Source organism: Vicugna pacos, chromosome 9 (genome assembly GCF_048564905.1).
Source record: "Vicugna pacos chromosome 9, VicPac4, whole genome shotgun sequence".
NCBI classification, from domain to species: Eukaryota; Metazoa; Chordata; class Mammalia; order Artiodactyla; family Camelidae; genus Vicugna; species Vicugna pacos.
This window is the reverse complement of record NC_132995.1, coordinates 10,565,719-10,582,221: the sequence shown is the minus strand read 5'-3', so window position 1 is coordinate 10,582,221 and position 16,503 is coordinate 10,565,719. Positions and strand designations below refer to the sequence as shown.

At 55.6% G+C, this 16,503-nt stretch overlaps 1 protein-coding gene across 2 annotated transcripts in view; it reads right to left on the bottom strand.

Annotated features, from left to right (window-relative positions):
- Positions 1-16,503, bottom strand: part of MEGF8 (multiple EGF like domains 8) — a 40,501-nt gene that overhangs the window by 6,659 nt on the left and 17,339 nt on the right. For both annotated transcript variants that reach the window (XM_072967002.1, XM_015243028.3), the window contains exons 16-36: positions 16,337-16,455; positions 16,116-16,247; positions 15,914-16,027; positions 15,176-15,424; positions 14,475-14,674; positions 13,963-14,173; positions 13,620-13,869; positions 12,800-12,932; positions 10,979-11,226; positions 10,786-10,896; positions 10,509-10,627; positions 9,906-10,113; positions 9,185-9,365; positions 8,484-8,647; positions 7,581-7,725; positions 6,474-6,705; positions 5,184-5,307; positions 4,828-5,041; positions 4,470-4,684; positions 571-778; positions 231-390 (exon numbers count right to left, since the gene is read on the bottom strand). In XM_072967002.1, coding sequence (XP_072823103.1) covers positions 231-390; positions 571-778; positions 4,470-4,684; positions 4,828-5,041; positions 5,184-5,307; positions 6,474-6,705; positions 7,581-7,725; positions 8,484-8,647; positions 9,185-9,365; positions 9,906-10,113; positions 10,509-10,627; positions 10,786-10,896; positions 10,979-11,226; positions 12,800-12,932; positions 13,620-13,869; positions 13,963-14,173; positions 14,475-14,674; positions 15,176-15,424; positions 15,914-16,027; positions 16,116-16,247; positions 16,337-16,455 — 3,737 coding nt within the window. The remainder of the gene's footprint in view (positions 1-230; positions 391-570; positions 779-4,469; positions 4,685-4,827; positions 5,042-5,183; positions 5,308-6,473; positions 6,706-7,580; positions 7,726-8,483; positions 8,648-9,184; positions 9,366-9,905; positions 10,114-10,508; positions 10,628-10,785; positions 10,897-10,978; positions 11,227-12,799; positions 12,933-13,619; positions 13,870-13,962; positions 14,174-14,474; positions 14,675-15,175; positions 15,425-15,913; positions 16,028-16,115; positions 16,248-16,336; positions 16,456-16,503) is intronic.

Sequence of the window (16,503 nt, the reverse complement as noted above, 5' to 3'; positions counted from 1 at the left end):
TGCCCCCCTGCCCAGAGTACCCTATTAAACTAACTTGCCAACCTTGCCCCTCCACAACCTAGCCCCCACCTCACACCTTCCTGGATTAATCTCACCACCTCCACACCTTGGACTATGTTCTCTTGCATGCTGCTTTGGTCAGCTGCTCCCCACAGACTCTCCCAGCCTTTGGTCTGCCTGGCCCTAGTCCCCTCGCCCTGACCCAAGGCCCTCGTCGGGCCTGCCCTCACTTGTCCATGGTGTAGCCAGTCTTGCAGCTGCACTCGTAACCGTGGGGCCGGTCATGGCAGTTCTGCGTTTCGTTGCAGTCGTGGTGCCCATTTGCACACTCATCCTCCGGGGGGCAGGACAGGAAGGCCCAGGAGGCCCCAGGTCGCCCACACGTCAGCCCTGGCATAAGGATACAGGGCTTCACCTGTGGGGGGCCTCTGTCCCACCCACCTAGCCACCCAGGCCCTAGCTCCTACTTCCCCTGAGCACCCAGGGCCCCCCACATTCTCTACACCAAACTCGACGCCAGACCACAGCCAAGGGCCAGCCCCTCTCACCCCATCCCCAAACCCATCTCACCTTCACGGGGGCCGCTGAGTCCACCCTCCAGGCATCGGCCACCCCCATCCTGGCCCCCCCAGGCGCACCAGCCACAGTGGGGGCGCCGCAGGCAGAGGGCGCACTGGGTTGCCTGAGCACAGCCGAGGGAGCAGCTCTCGGGGCCGCGGAGCAGCCTCCCACAGCCTCCAGCCATACATCGCAGGGGCAAGTAGGAGGGGCTCAGACACTACAGGGGAAGGGAAATGGCAGAGAAAGAGGGTCAAACACCTCCTGGGTATCCTCCCAGAATGCACCCTCTTCTTGGAGATCTCAGCCCTGCTGGCCACAACCAGGTGGACCAAAATGGACACCAGCTGGGGTCATCACATTCTCCCTCCCCAGCATTTGTAACTAGAAGTTCAGACCAGAAGTCAGGTTAGGGATGTCCTTGAAGCTAGAAGACTGTAGACTAGGGCTGGCTGGGCCACTTGGATGAACAAATGATAGCAAATGAAAAGAACAGAGAGGAGCAAAAAAAGAGCAGAGGCAGAAGGAAGCAGAGATGAGAACTGCACACCCCAAAGGCAGGTGGAGGGGCAGCTTTCCAGGCTCTGTCACCAGTCCCTGGTAAGGCCTAGCTGCACTTTCCACCTGGGTTACAAGAGGCACCACTGTGTTGGTATGTTGAGCCCTCTTTATCCACCTGGCTTGGAATACAGCTATTTCTTACACTCAAAGAACAGCAATGAGCCCAGGTGGAAACAGAAACAAGTATCAGGTGGGGGATTGCAAGCCACAGTCTCTTAGAAAGAACGTGGACCAGTTACTGGGCCAACAGGATCCTCCCACCCTCAGCTGGGAAGCTGAGCCCGTGGTCAGAGGCTGCAGAGCAGCTCACACAGCACCACTTTCCTGTCCTGGGATCCAGACAACGGTACACAATGAGGTTCAGACTCCTGGGAACTTACCTCAATATATGAGAGCATTTTTATTTACTGCCTTAAGTAAAAGTATCAGAGGAAAGAGATTAGTCCAGGCTGGCTGGCTGGCAGCACTTAGGGAGAAACAAAGCCACTATGCAATCCTGAAATAGAAATCCTGATTGCTGTGGCTGGAGCTCTGAGCCCACGGTGGTTTACAGCTGTGAGGAGCTGAGCCTGGCTCTCCTCCAGGTTAGGTTTCCAGATCTAAATTTAGTGCACCTCTTGGCAGACAGCGGGGCAATCTGGAAGGGGACGGGGAGAAGCCTGAGGCTCCAGTCTGCATAGCACTTTCTGCTGTGACCACCCTAGTGGCCAAATGCGATGCTGCCCAACACCCTAAACTGCATTTCCTGTGTTCCTGGAAGAAATGCAGGATTGTAGCTCGTCTGCTGACAATGCCCACAGCCTAGCAAAGTGCCCAGCACAAGGAACGTGCTCAGTGAAGAATGTGGTGAAAAGAGAAAGGGAAGGAGAGAAGCAGCAGCGAGGAAGAGAGCACTCAGTTCCCTGCCTCAGGCTGAGACCAAAGTCATTCGGGAGAATAATGCTAGATGGTGAAAATGCGGCTGCCCTTGAGCCAAATCACAACAGGTCTGGCCTGTGCACCTGTTCTGTTTGATCTGTGTTTTTAAAACATCTGAGCCAATACTTCAATTTTTAACTGACTTTCCAGTCAATCAGAAGATCTGACAGCTCTGGTCGTCCCACATTCCTGTGCAGCATCCACTCTGCTCCCGACTCGGCACCCCACCACTCCCTCCTGCCTCACACGTCCTGAGCTGCCAGCAGACTCTCCGGTGTTGCCTTCCAGGCCCTGGTGCCTCAGTAAAGACAAATAACGGAAATCTCAATATTTCAGGAGAACTTGTATCACTACAAGGACCCCAGACTTGAGGACGAGAGGCCTCTGCCCTTGCAGCCACGCTGAGAGTCCCCACGCGGAGCAGCCCTCACCCACACTGACTCTCTTGGTGTGTCTCAGACAGTGGAGACTGGGAATCCTCCTGGGGGGGTGGAACCTGGGGCGCTACTGATTTTTTACTGAATAGCAGGCACTGCTCCATGCTCTAAATACATTCCCTCATCTAACTGATACGACCTCCCAATGGGATGGTGTGGTATGACGCAAAAATGTATTTGGTCTTTGTCCCTGGTTCCTGGTACTGAGCTGCGCGTGGGAGTTCCTGAGTGATGGGAATGTCTTGTTATTCAGGAGGAGTTCTTCACACCTGAGTTCATCTAATGAGGTGACTGGGGCGGGGGTCACCAGAAAGACCAAGTGATTAAAGGGTTGGAACTTCCAGCCCAACCCACCCACCTGGGGTCGGGGTAGAGACTGAGCTCTATAAGAACATTTGCACAATGAGATTCAGAGAGCTTCTGGGTTGACGGATGCATCCACTGGGAGGGTGGCATGTCCAGAGAGGGTACGGAAACTCCGCATCCCTCCACCCCATCCCTTGCCCTATTCATCTCTTTCACTTGGCTCTTCCTATCTTATATCCTTTATAATAAACCATTATTAGTAAGTAAATGTTTCTCTGAGTTCCGTGACCCATTGTAGCAAATTATCAAACAGGCAAAGGGGGTAGTGGGAACCCCTGATTTATAGCCAGTTGGCCTGGATTTCTGACTGGCATCTGAAGTGGGGGACATTCTTGTGGGACTGAACACTGTACCTTGTGGGATCTGATGCTGATTCCAGGTAGACCGTGTCAGAAATTAATTGAATTGTTGGCCACCTACTTGGTGTCCAGAGCATTGGAGAACTTGTTGTTGGTGTTGGAAAACAGCCCAGATGGGGTCTGTTGATAGCACTCCTATTTTACCAAAGGCTCATGCAGGCTCGTGGTTTGTAAGATGTAAATAGTCAAACCTCAACTGGGTCTTGTGAAATAAAGATGAATGAGGACTAAACATCAGGGAGAATCAAGACTCACAACTCTGACCCAGCGACACTGCCTCCAGATATGACAGCAGTAAGTGAAGCTTCCTTATCTCCTGCCGGGATGGGGCTAGGGGTTGAATGCCTGGTATCTGCCACTGGGACAGCTAAATCATGCCAGGCAAAGGCAGTATCTTTGAAATGAAGTTTGAGAGCATATCCTGGGCAGCCAAGGGGCAGACAGCCACTGGCACGTAAAGTGCCTCCCTAGATCAGGCCCACCTTCAAGAATCATCTCTCCAGCCCACAGCCATAAATGAGAGGTGGGTCTGAACTGCCATGTCAGAACCAGTGTTCCTACCCCTCCCTGGCCATGTCTCACTGGACCAAGGCTGGACATCTAACTCATGAGCTGAACTAAAGTCTTCCCTGAGAATGTGAGCTAACAGAAGAACACAAAGATGACTGCTGTCTCTGGAATTGGAAAGTCACATAGACTAAGGGTCAAGGGCTGCCACTTGAGGCTGTGTGTGTTGATGATCAAGCCAAGGGAAATCATAGGATAGAGACGTGCAGGAAACAGCTGAGATCAGAGATCACGTGGCCCCAGAAGGACAGAGCTGCAGGACTTCCCATCCTCGGATTCCATCAGATACTCCTAATCCCTTAGCATAAAGCCAGCTCAAGTGGGTTTCTATTTCTTACAACCAAAACTTCCAAAAGCAGAGAGAGACAGAAATGGAGGAGAGAAGTGGAAAGGTTTGGGAGGGAGAGGGGAGATGGTTCTGAGTCATGGGAAGGATGGGGCAAGGAGAGCATGAATGAGAGCTAGAGAGACACAAGGGCTGAGGAGTCCGGAAGGTGGCACCGGGACATGACAGGGAGACTCACAAGGCAAGGAGGGAAGGACATGTTGGAAGAAGAGAAGAGAAAGTGGGAGGAAAGAGAAAGAGTGATGGTGGGACCAGACCCAAGGAAACAGAGGAGGAAGTAGGACTGAGTAGGAGATGATGGAGAAAGGTCAGTGTGGGGCAGAGGAGGGCCACTCGACAGCCAGCTGGGTGCAGTACCTGTTGGAGGCTGCTGCTCCAGACACAGTGCTGCCAGCCCCCATCAGCACCCTTGGAATCCAGGCAGGAGGTGCAGTTGGGCAGGAGGTGACAGGGGGTAGGGCAGGGCAGTGGGGGTGATGATTCCACTGGCATTGGGGACACATTCAGCAGAGAGTGGCTGAAGCACGTCCAGTCATAGGTGGGCTGCACTGAGAGGATGCGGCGGGTCTCCCCTAGGGTTGAGGGCACGGGGATTAGAATGGGGTCCACGCCCCCAGCCCCCTCCCTCAAACTAGGCCCCTGAGCCCCTTGCATCCTCGGAGCAGAAATCCAGGCCCCCAAACTCTCCTCTTGGGGACCAAGCCCCCATGCTCACCTGTCCTCTTGAACTGCCGCGTCCACATGCACTTGCCCTCCCTTGTGCACTGCTCGCAGTCGGCGGCCCCACACACAGCCTCGGAGCAGTTCCCAGCCCAGAAGACCTCGCGCTGGTTGATGCGACAGTCATTCTCTGAGGTACAGGACCCATTACGCCCGATGCAGGCGCCCTCAGGGCAGTTGGTACACCACTTACAGCGGGGGGCAGATGCCTGGCAAGGGGATGAAGGCTCAGTGGGGTCATCAGGGCCCCCAGCACCCCACCCAGTCCCAGCTGAAGAGCTCAGTGGTGCCTGAGACACATCCCTCCGCCCCTATGTCTACCCACCCTGCCCCAATCCCACCGTCACCCACCTCTCCTCCTCCAGGCTGCAGGGTTCGGGGATGGCGGGCCAGGCACTCACTGCAGGTCCGCAGACGTCGACATTCCTCGGGGGAGTGGGGCATCGGGGAGCAGGGGAGACCACCACAGCCCAGCCTGGGGAAGCAGGAGGCCTGGCTCATCACGATGAGCCAGGCCCCATATATCCTTCCTCCTCACCCTTGTCTCTTCCTGGTGCCTCCTGGACACTGTCCTGCAGGCCTGGCATGTGCATCCCAAACCGGCCTCAGCACAGGTCTCCCAAACCTGCTCCTCCCCCACTCACCTGGTGATGGTCCCATGGCCACCTGTCACCCAAGCCAGAAACACTAGACAGTATCCCATGTCCTCCTGCCCCTCCAGCTGCCAAGGTCTCTGCCTCCCAACTTCTCTGACCATCCCCTCCTCCCCTACCCCTGCAGCCCCTGCCCATTCAGGCCTCCTCCTCCCAGGTCTCCACATGCAGCTTCCCCTTGCTGTCCCCTCCTTCACAAGCCTGTCCCCGCCTTCTCCTGCTCCAACCTTCTTCAGCTCCGCATAACGCACAGTGGAGGTCCAGAATCCCTTACTCAAAATCCCTGAAGGCACACATGTTTCAGCACCTTCCAGGTTTTAGAAAAGCAATGGGTATACCCACTGTTGTATTAATACCCCTAGCAGAGTCTGCGGGAGCACCCTAAAAATCAAGCCCTTTAATATTTCTGTAGTAAATATGCTGACACATTAAATGGGACAAAATAAAACCTATTAGCAGCCTCGTACCAGTTTAGGATAACTGTGCAGCCAGATTAGTTTGTGCTAAACCTAGGAGAGCATTTTCAGCTGCCTGAGATGTTTGGATTTCAAAATTACTGATGAGGAGTCTGGAGAACTGGACAGACCCCAGTGCCTTGGCCAAGCACTGGAAGCCCTTCTGAGCTGACCTACCCACATTTTCAGTCTTAATTTCCCCCAACTTAGACAGTTTCTAAAATACACCTGGCACAGCCCCACTTCTGAACCTCTGTGGTCTAAATTCGACTGGGCATTTAGGCCCAATTCAGACTCAGCTCCTCCGAGAAGCATTTTTGGATGATACCTCAGCCCACAAACAGAGCTCCCCACTCCCGGAGGTCCCCAAGCCTGCCCCTGCCTGTGATGGGCTGCCTATTTTCCCATGTGAGCTGACAGACTGACCAGACAGTCCCTTCCTGAGGCCTCCCCGACAAGCCTGGTCTAGGATAGAACCCACTCTGGAGGCCACTGGTACCACCCACCCATGTCCTGTCAGTTGCCATGGTTACCTATGGGCCTGGTCCCCAGACAGGCAGGCCCCATGGCACCAGGTACAGGCCCCAGACTGATTACAAGCTTCAGGTGAGGGCAGCAGGCGGCAGGGGTCAGGGGGCAGGGTGAGGGCCAGCAGGCGGCCCAGGGCCACTCCCCCAAAGCCTCCTGAGATATACAGACGACCCCCGACTGCCGCCACAGCATGCGCCAGAGACTCCTCCATCGGGGGTCCCACCGAGGCCGGGCCTGGAGAAAGACAGAACATTCAGAGAGAGTGCGGGAGACGGATGAGGAAGAGATTCACACGAAGGTGCCAGTCAGAGACGGATACTGAACGAGGAGACAGTCTAAGGAGAGCAAGACAGACACGGAAAGACAGAGAGAAGATAGATAAGGCCAAACAGGACAAAATAATCAGACACACAGAGCAAGACAAAAGATAGAAAGAGACATATATACAGAAAAAAGGGATTGAAAGAGTGGACTAAGAACAGAGACAAATGTTGTGGAACCAGCCGGAAGTGGCGGTTGAACATTGTGAAGGTAGTGAATGCCGCTGAATTGTTCATTTTACAGTGACTAATTTCGTTACGTGAATTTCACCTAAATTTTTTTTTAATCCTCAAAAATTAAAATAAAAACACAAACCAGAGTCACAGAGTAGTGGAAAAGACAAACAGCAAAAGAAAATTAGAGACAGAGAGTCAGAGAGAAACAAAAAGACAACAGGCCCAGAAACACACACACAGTCACTTACAATGAAGGTCAAATGAAAGAAAGAGGCAAGAAACAACCCCTTTCCAGCCTATGAACCAGAAAGAAGCTCCCCACACATAACAGTCGTTGTCACTGAAGAACAGGAGTGGGAGGGGGTTCTTCCTATTTTACAAATTACATATGATGACTATTATTATTTTATAATCAGAATGAGAAGTAAACTTTCCTAAGAAAAAAAAAGGAAGGAGGGCATCTCCATGGGTGTTTAGATAACATGGAGGGGACAGGAGCTTTGCCGGAGGGTCTGAAGGGCCCAAATGACTCCTAACGAGTGAGGGTCGCAGGACCGGGCCAGGGCTCCTCCTGGTTGTCCTAGGGCCTCCCGGGGAGAGCAGTGGACTTACGGATGAGGTCCGGCAGGAGCCAGGTGTTGCAGTTGACCTGATAGAGCAGAACGTCGCTGCTGAACTCATCAGGGTCAGAGCGCCCCCCAAGGACCACCATGGTGTCCCCCAGCAAGGCTGAGGCATGGAAAAGTCGGGGGCGGGGCTGTGGGGGAGACACGTGGCAGGATGACCTGTTAGGGGCCACAGTCCTTGGCTCTTCATGCTCCCTCTCAGCCCACCCGCCACCCCAAACTTCCCCATACCCAAGCCCCCACCAGCCCACCCAATCCTAACCTTCCTCAAATCCCACCTCTTTCCTCCAGGAAACCTCCCTCAGTCCTCAGGGCAGCCCCTAGAACCATCTACTTTCCCTGAACTCCCAGAACCCCCGTGCCCCAGGCTGTTTCCCAGGAGCCCAGCCTGGACTACTTGAGATGAACCTCACATCCTTTCTGTGACCTCGCCACCTGGGCTGGGGGTATCCTGCTCTTACTTCTGTCTCCCTCACAGTCTAGCCCCGAGAAGGGCCTGGAAATACGTTTGTGGATGGAGAATGCAACTGTCTCGAACCAGCATACCTAGGGTTTCACATTCTCCCACACAGTCTCCTTTGGCCTTGAAGGCAGGAAGCACAAGAAGCTTCAGTCCCACGTTTTATAAGCGGGGAGGCCAGGAAGGGGAGGGACCTGTCAGGGCCACACCCAGAGTGTGGCAGAGCTGGGGAAGAACCCAGGCCTCTGACCTCCTGGTCTAGAATTCTTACCTCCAAGTCAGAGACAGAAGGGGAGACTTGGGGTACCAAGGGGACTGGAAAGGAGGCAGAGTAAGAATCCAGGGTTGAGTAAGTCCCTGGGGCACTGGAAAAGGGGGGCCCTTCCCTCCTGCCCCCTACACTCATCTGTCTGGACCTCTTTTCCTGACCTTTGCCCCCTGAGAAGGGGCCAGCAGGCTCCAGGTGCGGTCAGGACAGTGCAGGGAGTAGAGCTCAGGGGACGGGGCCGCAAGCTCCACGTGGAAGCGGAAACCCCCAAACACATAGAGGGAGTCAGTGGCCTCATGGTACACGGCAGAATGACCATAGAGACCTGGGGAGGAGGGCGAGCACAGTGAGCACACAGGGTGGGCGAAGGGCTGGTGATCAGCAACGCCCCCCAGCTTCCCAGGCTACCCTTCTCAGGACCACAACACCACCCTGCCAGGCCCTGGCGCCAGACACCTAGGAGCCTCTCTCAACCCCTCCCTCTCCCTTCGGTTCTAAAGGACCATTAGAGACTCTGGAAAGAGAAGAGAGGGAGAGAGGGTGACCAGAATGACCTTGGGGACAGTGATCAAAGAATGCAGAAGGAGAGAGACAGAAAGGAAAATACCCGAGGGGCAGTGATCTAGGACCTGGAAGAGGGAAACAGTGACCCACTGCTACTGGGCAGGAGGTGGGCAGCTTATCATGGAGCCTGGGAGGGGTAAAGAGAGAAACTGAACTTCTCAAAAGAGAATATCCTGAGAATGCGGCTGGGGGCTGGGGAGACAACAGCTATGAGGGGCAATGACCACAGAGCACAGGAGTGGATGGAGAGGACAAGCAGGAGTCAAAAGTGCTCTGCCCTCCTGGTCCCCAGACCCACCTGTGGGGGGTGTCCCACTCTGGGCTCCGGACACCCAGGTGCCAGTCGCCAGCTGGTACTCGAGCAGCTGCTGGTTGAAGCCATTTTCAGGGGAGTAACCGCCAACCAGGAGCAGAGACAGGCCTCGGCGGGCAGTAAGGGTGTGACCAGCAACTGCTGGCAGCTCCACGGTCTGAGGGGCCTGGGAGATGGAGGGCAGTGGTCATGGGTGAGGGAGCGGGGGTACAGGTCAGGGGTCATCTTGTGGGTAGAAGCAGGGTTCCGAGCTCCCCATACTTCCTTTGAACCACTGAGGAGGCAGTGAGCTGCCTGGGGTTGGTCAGACACCAGGCCTTCCAATCAGCCATGGTCCCAGAAGGTGAGAAGCAGACATCTTGCTATTTCTGCCTGCTCAGTGTCGCTTCTTCAGGTAGGAGCAGCCTGGGGTCCCTTTAAGAAGGCCCTGCTTCTCTGCTCTCTCACTGGCTGCATGGGGCTAAGTGTCCTGGCTCCACGGCAGGCTGTGTCACAGCCTGGCCAAGCAGAGCCTCACATCACCTTGACTAGAGACTGATTCAGGAATTAAATGTGACCCAGGATGGCCAATGAAATTCAACTCTGGGACTTTTGCTGGAGCCCTGGGAGGAAGCCTCTTCCTCTGGGGACAAAGCTGGCAGGAGCTGCTTTGGTCATCTTTGCTGGAGCCTGGTTGTGGGGAATAGGGGAGGGGAGAGATGCTCACCTTCTCCTGCCGCCACTGCAGGGTGGTGAGGTTGAGGACCCAGAAATCCCGGGCAACGCCTCCAGCCGTGAGTCCCCCCAACAGGTACATGGCACCACGGCCAGCAGGCACGTAGGCAGCTGCGTGGAAGGAGCGGGGTGAGGGGCCTGGGCCCCCATCCTCAGCTCCTGCCAACATCTGTGTCCATCGCCGCTCACTCACTGAGTACCTGGGGCCAAGATGCAAAAAAAGCAGCCTCACTACACAGTCATCCCAGCACCCCCTGGGGTGACACCACACACACACACACACACACACACACACACACACACACGTATCCCAGCATCCCCTGGGGTAACACCCCACAGGTATCCCAACACCCGTAAGATGACTCTCCTGTGACAACCATCTTACAGTCCCCTGGGGTAGCACCACCCAAATAAGCATCCTAGTCCCTGAGATAAGTCTCCTGTGACAAGTTTCTTAGCATCCTTTGAGGTGCCTTTCACCTGTAAAGGTGTTTCTGGGCCCCTGTGAGAGGACCCTTATGTGACAGACATCTCAGTATCCCCTGAGGTGACTCTCTCTCATTCAGGTATCCCACCGCCCCAGGGTAGTCCTCACCTGTACAGGTTTCCCAGAAGCCCCTGGGGCAGACCCAGGCCCCCAAACATCCACAAAGTAGCATCAGGTCCCTCCACCATAGTGTGCCCCAGGCGGTGCAGGAAGCGGCTAGCAGTGTCCTGGCGGTGGGGCGCAGACATGAGGGCTCAGGTAAGGTCGTTACAAAGTGTCAGGCTGGGTGCAGGGTCTGGGAGGTAGTCTCAGGAGTGGAGTGGGGAGAATGATCCAGGAGGCGGGCTGTATGGCACCTCCCAAGAGAATGGTGGCTACAACTCACAGCTGAGAGGCGGCTGTCCATGAGGGTCTCCCAGACCAGCTGCCCACCGTCCAGCTTCGTGGCACAGTCAGGGCCCCCGAAGCCCTCAGCACAGATGCACACGCCCAGGCTCTGGGGGACAGCAGAAGGAGGCTCGGGAGGAGCTCTGAGTACCACCCCCATCCCACCTGGTTTGCCCCTCTTCCACCTGTACCTGGTTACAAGTCCCTGCCCCATTGTGGGCATTACAGTTCTCGGGACACAGAGCCATGCGGCAGTGTGGACCAGCCCAGCCCTGAGGACATCGGCAGAGTCCAGCACCTGCAGCCCCATCCTGGGGCACACATTCCTGGGGGACAGGGCAGCTCCCAGGGCCCCCTGATCCACAGCGGGCAGAGCCCACAGAGGCATTGAAGCCCCAAGACGAGGAGCCGTTGGCCTCCCAATGCAGCACCAGCAGTCCTGTCAGAGGAGAGAGTGCAGAGGCTTGCCACAAGGCCACATTCCAGGGCTCTACTCCACCCCTAGGCTTTGAGTAAACTCAGTGTAATTGGGCAGGGAAGCGGGCACTCCTTTCATCACTGCCATGATTAACCATTCTCCTGCACACTACACACCCTCTCCCTTTTCCAAGCCATCAAGTTCAGTCGTTTTAAAGCCTAAAGCTCTCTCATATTCACCACTGCTTGCCACCTCCTCAGCCATCTTGCCTGGACACCAGCACCAGTCTCACCACAGTCTTCCTGACTCCCCTACACTCTGCCCTTCAGAGCAGCCCACGTGATCCTTTAAAATCCCATCCTGGCAAGCCCCATACCTTCCACAGCTCCCTATTGCTCTCACACAAAATCGAGTCTCCTTGGAAAGTAGATCAGTGGTGGGGAAGGGGGCAAAAATTAATTACATGATATGTTAAAAATGCCTCAATAAAGTGGTATTTAAAAAGAGAGGGGTGGTCTGCAGGCCCTCTGACCTCATCACCTCCCCCTCCCCTGGTCCTCTGCACTCCAGCACCACCCGCCCCTTCCTGTTCTCATAACCTGGGCATCTGCTATGCCTCCACCTGGAGTAGTCACCCTCGCCCACATCGCCCCCTTCAGGCCTCAAGTGAAATTCCACTTCTGCAAAGAATCCCTCCCCAGCTCCTGGGACAGGACAGACTTCCCACTCCTTTCCATTTCCTCTTGTCCCTTACCAAAGGTGTCACTATTCTGACTGTAATTTGTTCGCTGCTGTTTGGAACTCTCCCCTCTGCTGAGAGTCCATGAAGTTCTTCTTTGCTGCTACATGCCCAGCATCTGGCTCAGGCCCAGCTTATCGCAGGTGCTCAGTAAAACATTTGCTGAGTGAAATGAAACTGAGGGCCCCTCAGCTCAGCTGCTCACTGCGAGGAGCCTGGGCTTGCGTGCAATCACCAGCAAGCCAACTACACCTCTGCCCCATCTCTCACAGCCTTAGAGCCACTCTGATTCACAATATGAAAAGAAACATTTCCAAACTTGGTAACAAATTATTTCTAGTGCATCTCCATAAGACTAAGCCAGGGTCTCAACCTCGCAACACAGTTGACATAATGAAGCCTGGTAATTCTTGGCTGTGGGGGCTGTCCTGTACACTGCAGAATGCAGAGAAACATCTCTGGCCTCCACCCATGAGGTGCCAGTAGCACCCCCAACTGTGACAATCGGAATGTCTCCAGACACAGCCAAACGCTCCAAGGGGCAAGGTCACTCCTGGTTGAGAACCACTGGGCTGAGAATAGAGATGCTTAGGGGCCCTCACGCCAGCTACATTGTGTGTGTCCCAAAAACATGTCCCATTTGGACCTTCTCTCCAGAGACACAACCCAGCCCGTACAATCCTTTCTATTTGCCTCTCAGCTGAAGAAACTGAGGCCCAGAGGTGGCAAGGGAATTGCATCACCCAGCAAGGCAGTTGGCTGAGTCAGGCTGGGTCTTGAGCCCACCTCAGGTAGTAAGGGACAAGGACAAAGAACAGCCCAGGATAGAGGTCCCACTTCCCCCAGTCCCCATACCAGACAGGGCTTGCACAGTGAGGGGCCTGTCCCGCCGCTGGCCGCAGAAGGCAGCAATAAGGCTACGGTCCGACTGGACGACACCAGTATCCAGGAAGCGCGGGAATCCATCAAAGGCCAGGACATAGCTCAGCTGGAGAGGTGTAGAGTCAAGGGTCAGGGGAAGATGGGGATAAGAAAGAGGGATGCTTGGGGTCTGGGGGAAGGTAGAGCTCAAGAGGAGAGGGCCAGGGTGGGAGGGTATAGCTCAGTGGTAGACTGCATGCTTAGCATACACGAGGTCCTGGGTTCAATCCCCAGTACCTCCACTAAACAATAAACAAGTAAATAAATAAACCTAATTACCTCTCCCCAAAAAATAAATAGGTGAAATTGAAAAAAAAAAAAAAAAGAGGAGAAGGCACAATGAGACTGGGAAATAGGCGGCTTGAACCTCCTGGGCAGACTGTCTAACTGCGGCATAGAGGCCACCATTCCCACTCCTGTGTTCATAGCAGACATGGCTAATCAATCAGGCACTCTTGCACAGAGCTTCTTTCTCAATTAACAGATCTGGCAGCCACTACCCATCAGAGTTGTAACACAAGGTACAAATATTTACCATCCTGGACTGGGAAGTGGGAAATTTGAGTCCAGGAAACAGGAGGAAATCTGGGAAATGGGAGTCTTTAGGCTTAGGAACAAAGGGGTAGGGGGCTGAGGAACAGAGCGTTGGGGTTTAATGGATGAAGAAACAGGGAGGTGGGGGCCATCATCTGTCTGAAGATTCAGATTGGGTTGGGGAGACATGCGCTGGTATTCCAGTGCCCTCGTTGCTCACCGTGCAGGGGGTGCTGCTGTCAGGGGAGAAGGTGAGGGTAAGTGGGGGACAGAGGGTCCCAGGAGCACAGGGCTGTAACACCTCGGTGGCTGAGACAACCCACACACAATAGGACAGGCCTGGCCCGGCTCTCGCTGCCCCACCGACTGGAGGCAGCGGTCCTGCAATCCGGCGTGAGCCCAGTGCCACTGAGGACACGTTGGTGAGGAGGGCGCGACCCCCACACTCCCGGAAGCAGGAGCCACCAGCCCTGGGGAGATGGAGGAGAGCCAGCGTCAGACCAGTCCTGCCCCATTCCACATCCTGAACCCCACCTGCCCCGCTGGGCTGGCCCCTGGCTCACCGGGGGTCCCCATAGTAGCCAGGGGAGCAGAGCTGGCAGTGGGCACCCTCAGTGTGGTCCTGGCAGAAGCAGAGCCCACTGAGGTTGTCGCAGTGGCCACGGCGTGGGTCCCCATGCCCGTTGCACTGGCAGGGCCGGCAGCCGCCCGAGCCTGTGGCGTTACCGAAGCTGCCGGGCCGGCACCGTTCACAGTGCTCCCCCCATGTCCAGTCTGTGGAGGCCCCAGCAGGCAGGACACAGAGTCAGGGGCAAGGGTGGGAAGGAGCCCTACCCTCCCTGATCCCACCTGGCTGCTTCAAAGGAGGGTAACCGGGGCCCAGACTGGGGAGGAACTGCAAATCCCAAGAGGGGGTACTGAGGACCTGCCAAAGAGATGGGTGGCACTGGAATCTGTCTGGAGTCAGGAACAGGTAATGGGTCAGAGGGACCTAGAGCTGAGTGAGGGGATACAGAACCCCACACAGACAAAAGAAAATTGGCGCCCCAAGGAGTTCAGGATGAGGGCTGCTCACCCTGGCACTCATCACAGAAGCCAGGCCCCCGCTTGCGGCAGTGGCTGTGGAAGTTGCAGCCACAGTCCCGGGAACAGCGTGGGGGAAGGGGTCCTGGGGCGGGCGTAGGTGGGGGCAGGTCCGACGTCCAGCCCAGGTCACACACGCAGGTGAAGTCCGGCGGGCCACTGCACACACCATGGCCACAGTCCTCTAGGCACCTGAAGGGGTGTGGCAGAGATGGGGGAGGGCTGGGCAGGCCTGGAGCCCCCAAGGTATCCAGCCCTCATCCTACTCCATCCCATTATCTCCATGGCAACACCATCATAAGCTACTGCCTGTACCACAGTCCTACACTCCGTGGGTGGCCCTGTCTCCAAGGTAACCCCATCACATGTAGTAACTCCTCTCTGTAGTAACCACATATCACCACTGGGTTCTCTGTGAAAATCCCTTTCAAACTGGTCCTCCTCCATCTCCATGGCAACACTGAAGACTATGGCCTGCAGACTATAAGTGACCTGTCTCCACAGTAACTAGTAACTAGTGCTGAGGACCATATCACTCTACTGAGGGCCTGTTCTGCAAGGTACAAAGCCCAAGGCTCACTGGGGATGCTGGCTCCATGAGAGGCATCCCAGAACCATGATCACTTCCTCCCAATATCCTTTCTTGCACCAGCCCTAGGGCAACATCTCCATGGAAACCCACGCCCCACTTACGTGCGGTTGCAGTATGTGATGCCGTCACCCTGGTAGCCCCTCTGGCAGTGACACTCATAGCTGAGGGGTGTGTTCAGGCAGGTTGCCCGCAGGTGGCACCGTGCCAGACCCAGGCGACACTCATCCACGTCTGGACAGCGATCATACGCCCAGCGGGCAGGGAGGGCCACAGACAGCCCCAGGCCCTCCCCGACCCAGAGGGAGCAGTTACCCCCACCCAGAGGCCCTGAGAAGTCCCCCTGGAGGCAACTGAGGGGAAGGAGGTTGAAGAAGGCAGTTGGGATGATAAAGAAACAGACAGAAAAAAAGAGACAGAAAAACAGTTACGGGGAGAGAGAAGACCAATCAGAGAGAGAAAGAAATACGAATATGGAGACAGACAGAAGGAGAAGTGGAAGAAAGACAGGGAAAAACCCACAGAAGTCAGACAAAATAGATTTTAAAAGACAAACAGGAGAGAGGGAGGAATACAGTGAAAGGGAGAGAGAAGAGAAACAAACATAAAGACAAGAAGAAGGAAAACAAAAGAAAAGATAAGAGAAAGTAAGTCATAGAGACAGGGAAAGGGTCGGGAGGTAGAAAAGAGAGAGAAACAGAGAGAAGGAGGAGAGGGGAAGAAAAACAGAGATGATGGTAAGAAAAAGACAAAGGGGCAGAGAAACAAAGAGGTGGTTAGAATTAGGGCAGGCGGAGAGCCGACCCCTCGGCCCAGCCCACCAGGGCCCCATCCTGCCTCACCGTCCCAGCGTGGGGTTGTCCTCATTGCCGCACCAGCCACACTCATGGCTCTGTAGACACTCGTGGCAGGTCAGGAAGCGGTCACAGCTCTGGCACCTTGGCTCTGAGTGCACGCTGCAGAGTGGTGGGTGTGGGGCTGTCAGAGCCACCCCTTACCTGGCTTCCACCCTTCCCTCCCTGAGCCCTGCCACCCAGACCACACCTGTCATCCCAGCCTCGGCAGCCCCCGTGTGGGTACCGGGCCAGGTAGGCGGCAAACATGAAGCAGGTGTGGGTGGACTGGCACCAGGCGCACTGGCTGGAATTGGCCAGGCAGTCGTCACAGGTCAGGCGCCTGGGGGTGGGGAGCGGGAACAGGATCATGCCACGGTCTAGCCCTTACACACCCCCACACCCCCTCTCCCCGGGCCCAGCAGGGCTCACTGGCTGCAGAGTGGGGGGCACTCTTCGGGGCTCTTCAGGGCACCCCGACCCCGGCCCCGCCGGCTGCATGCTGCGTCCCCCTTGCGGCTGGTGCTCTGATGCCACTCACAGAAGGGGTCCTGGGAGGTTGGAGGAGTAAGAGCCCAGCTTAGTCTTCTCCTTGGGGC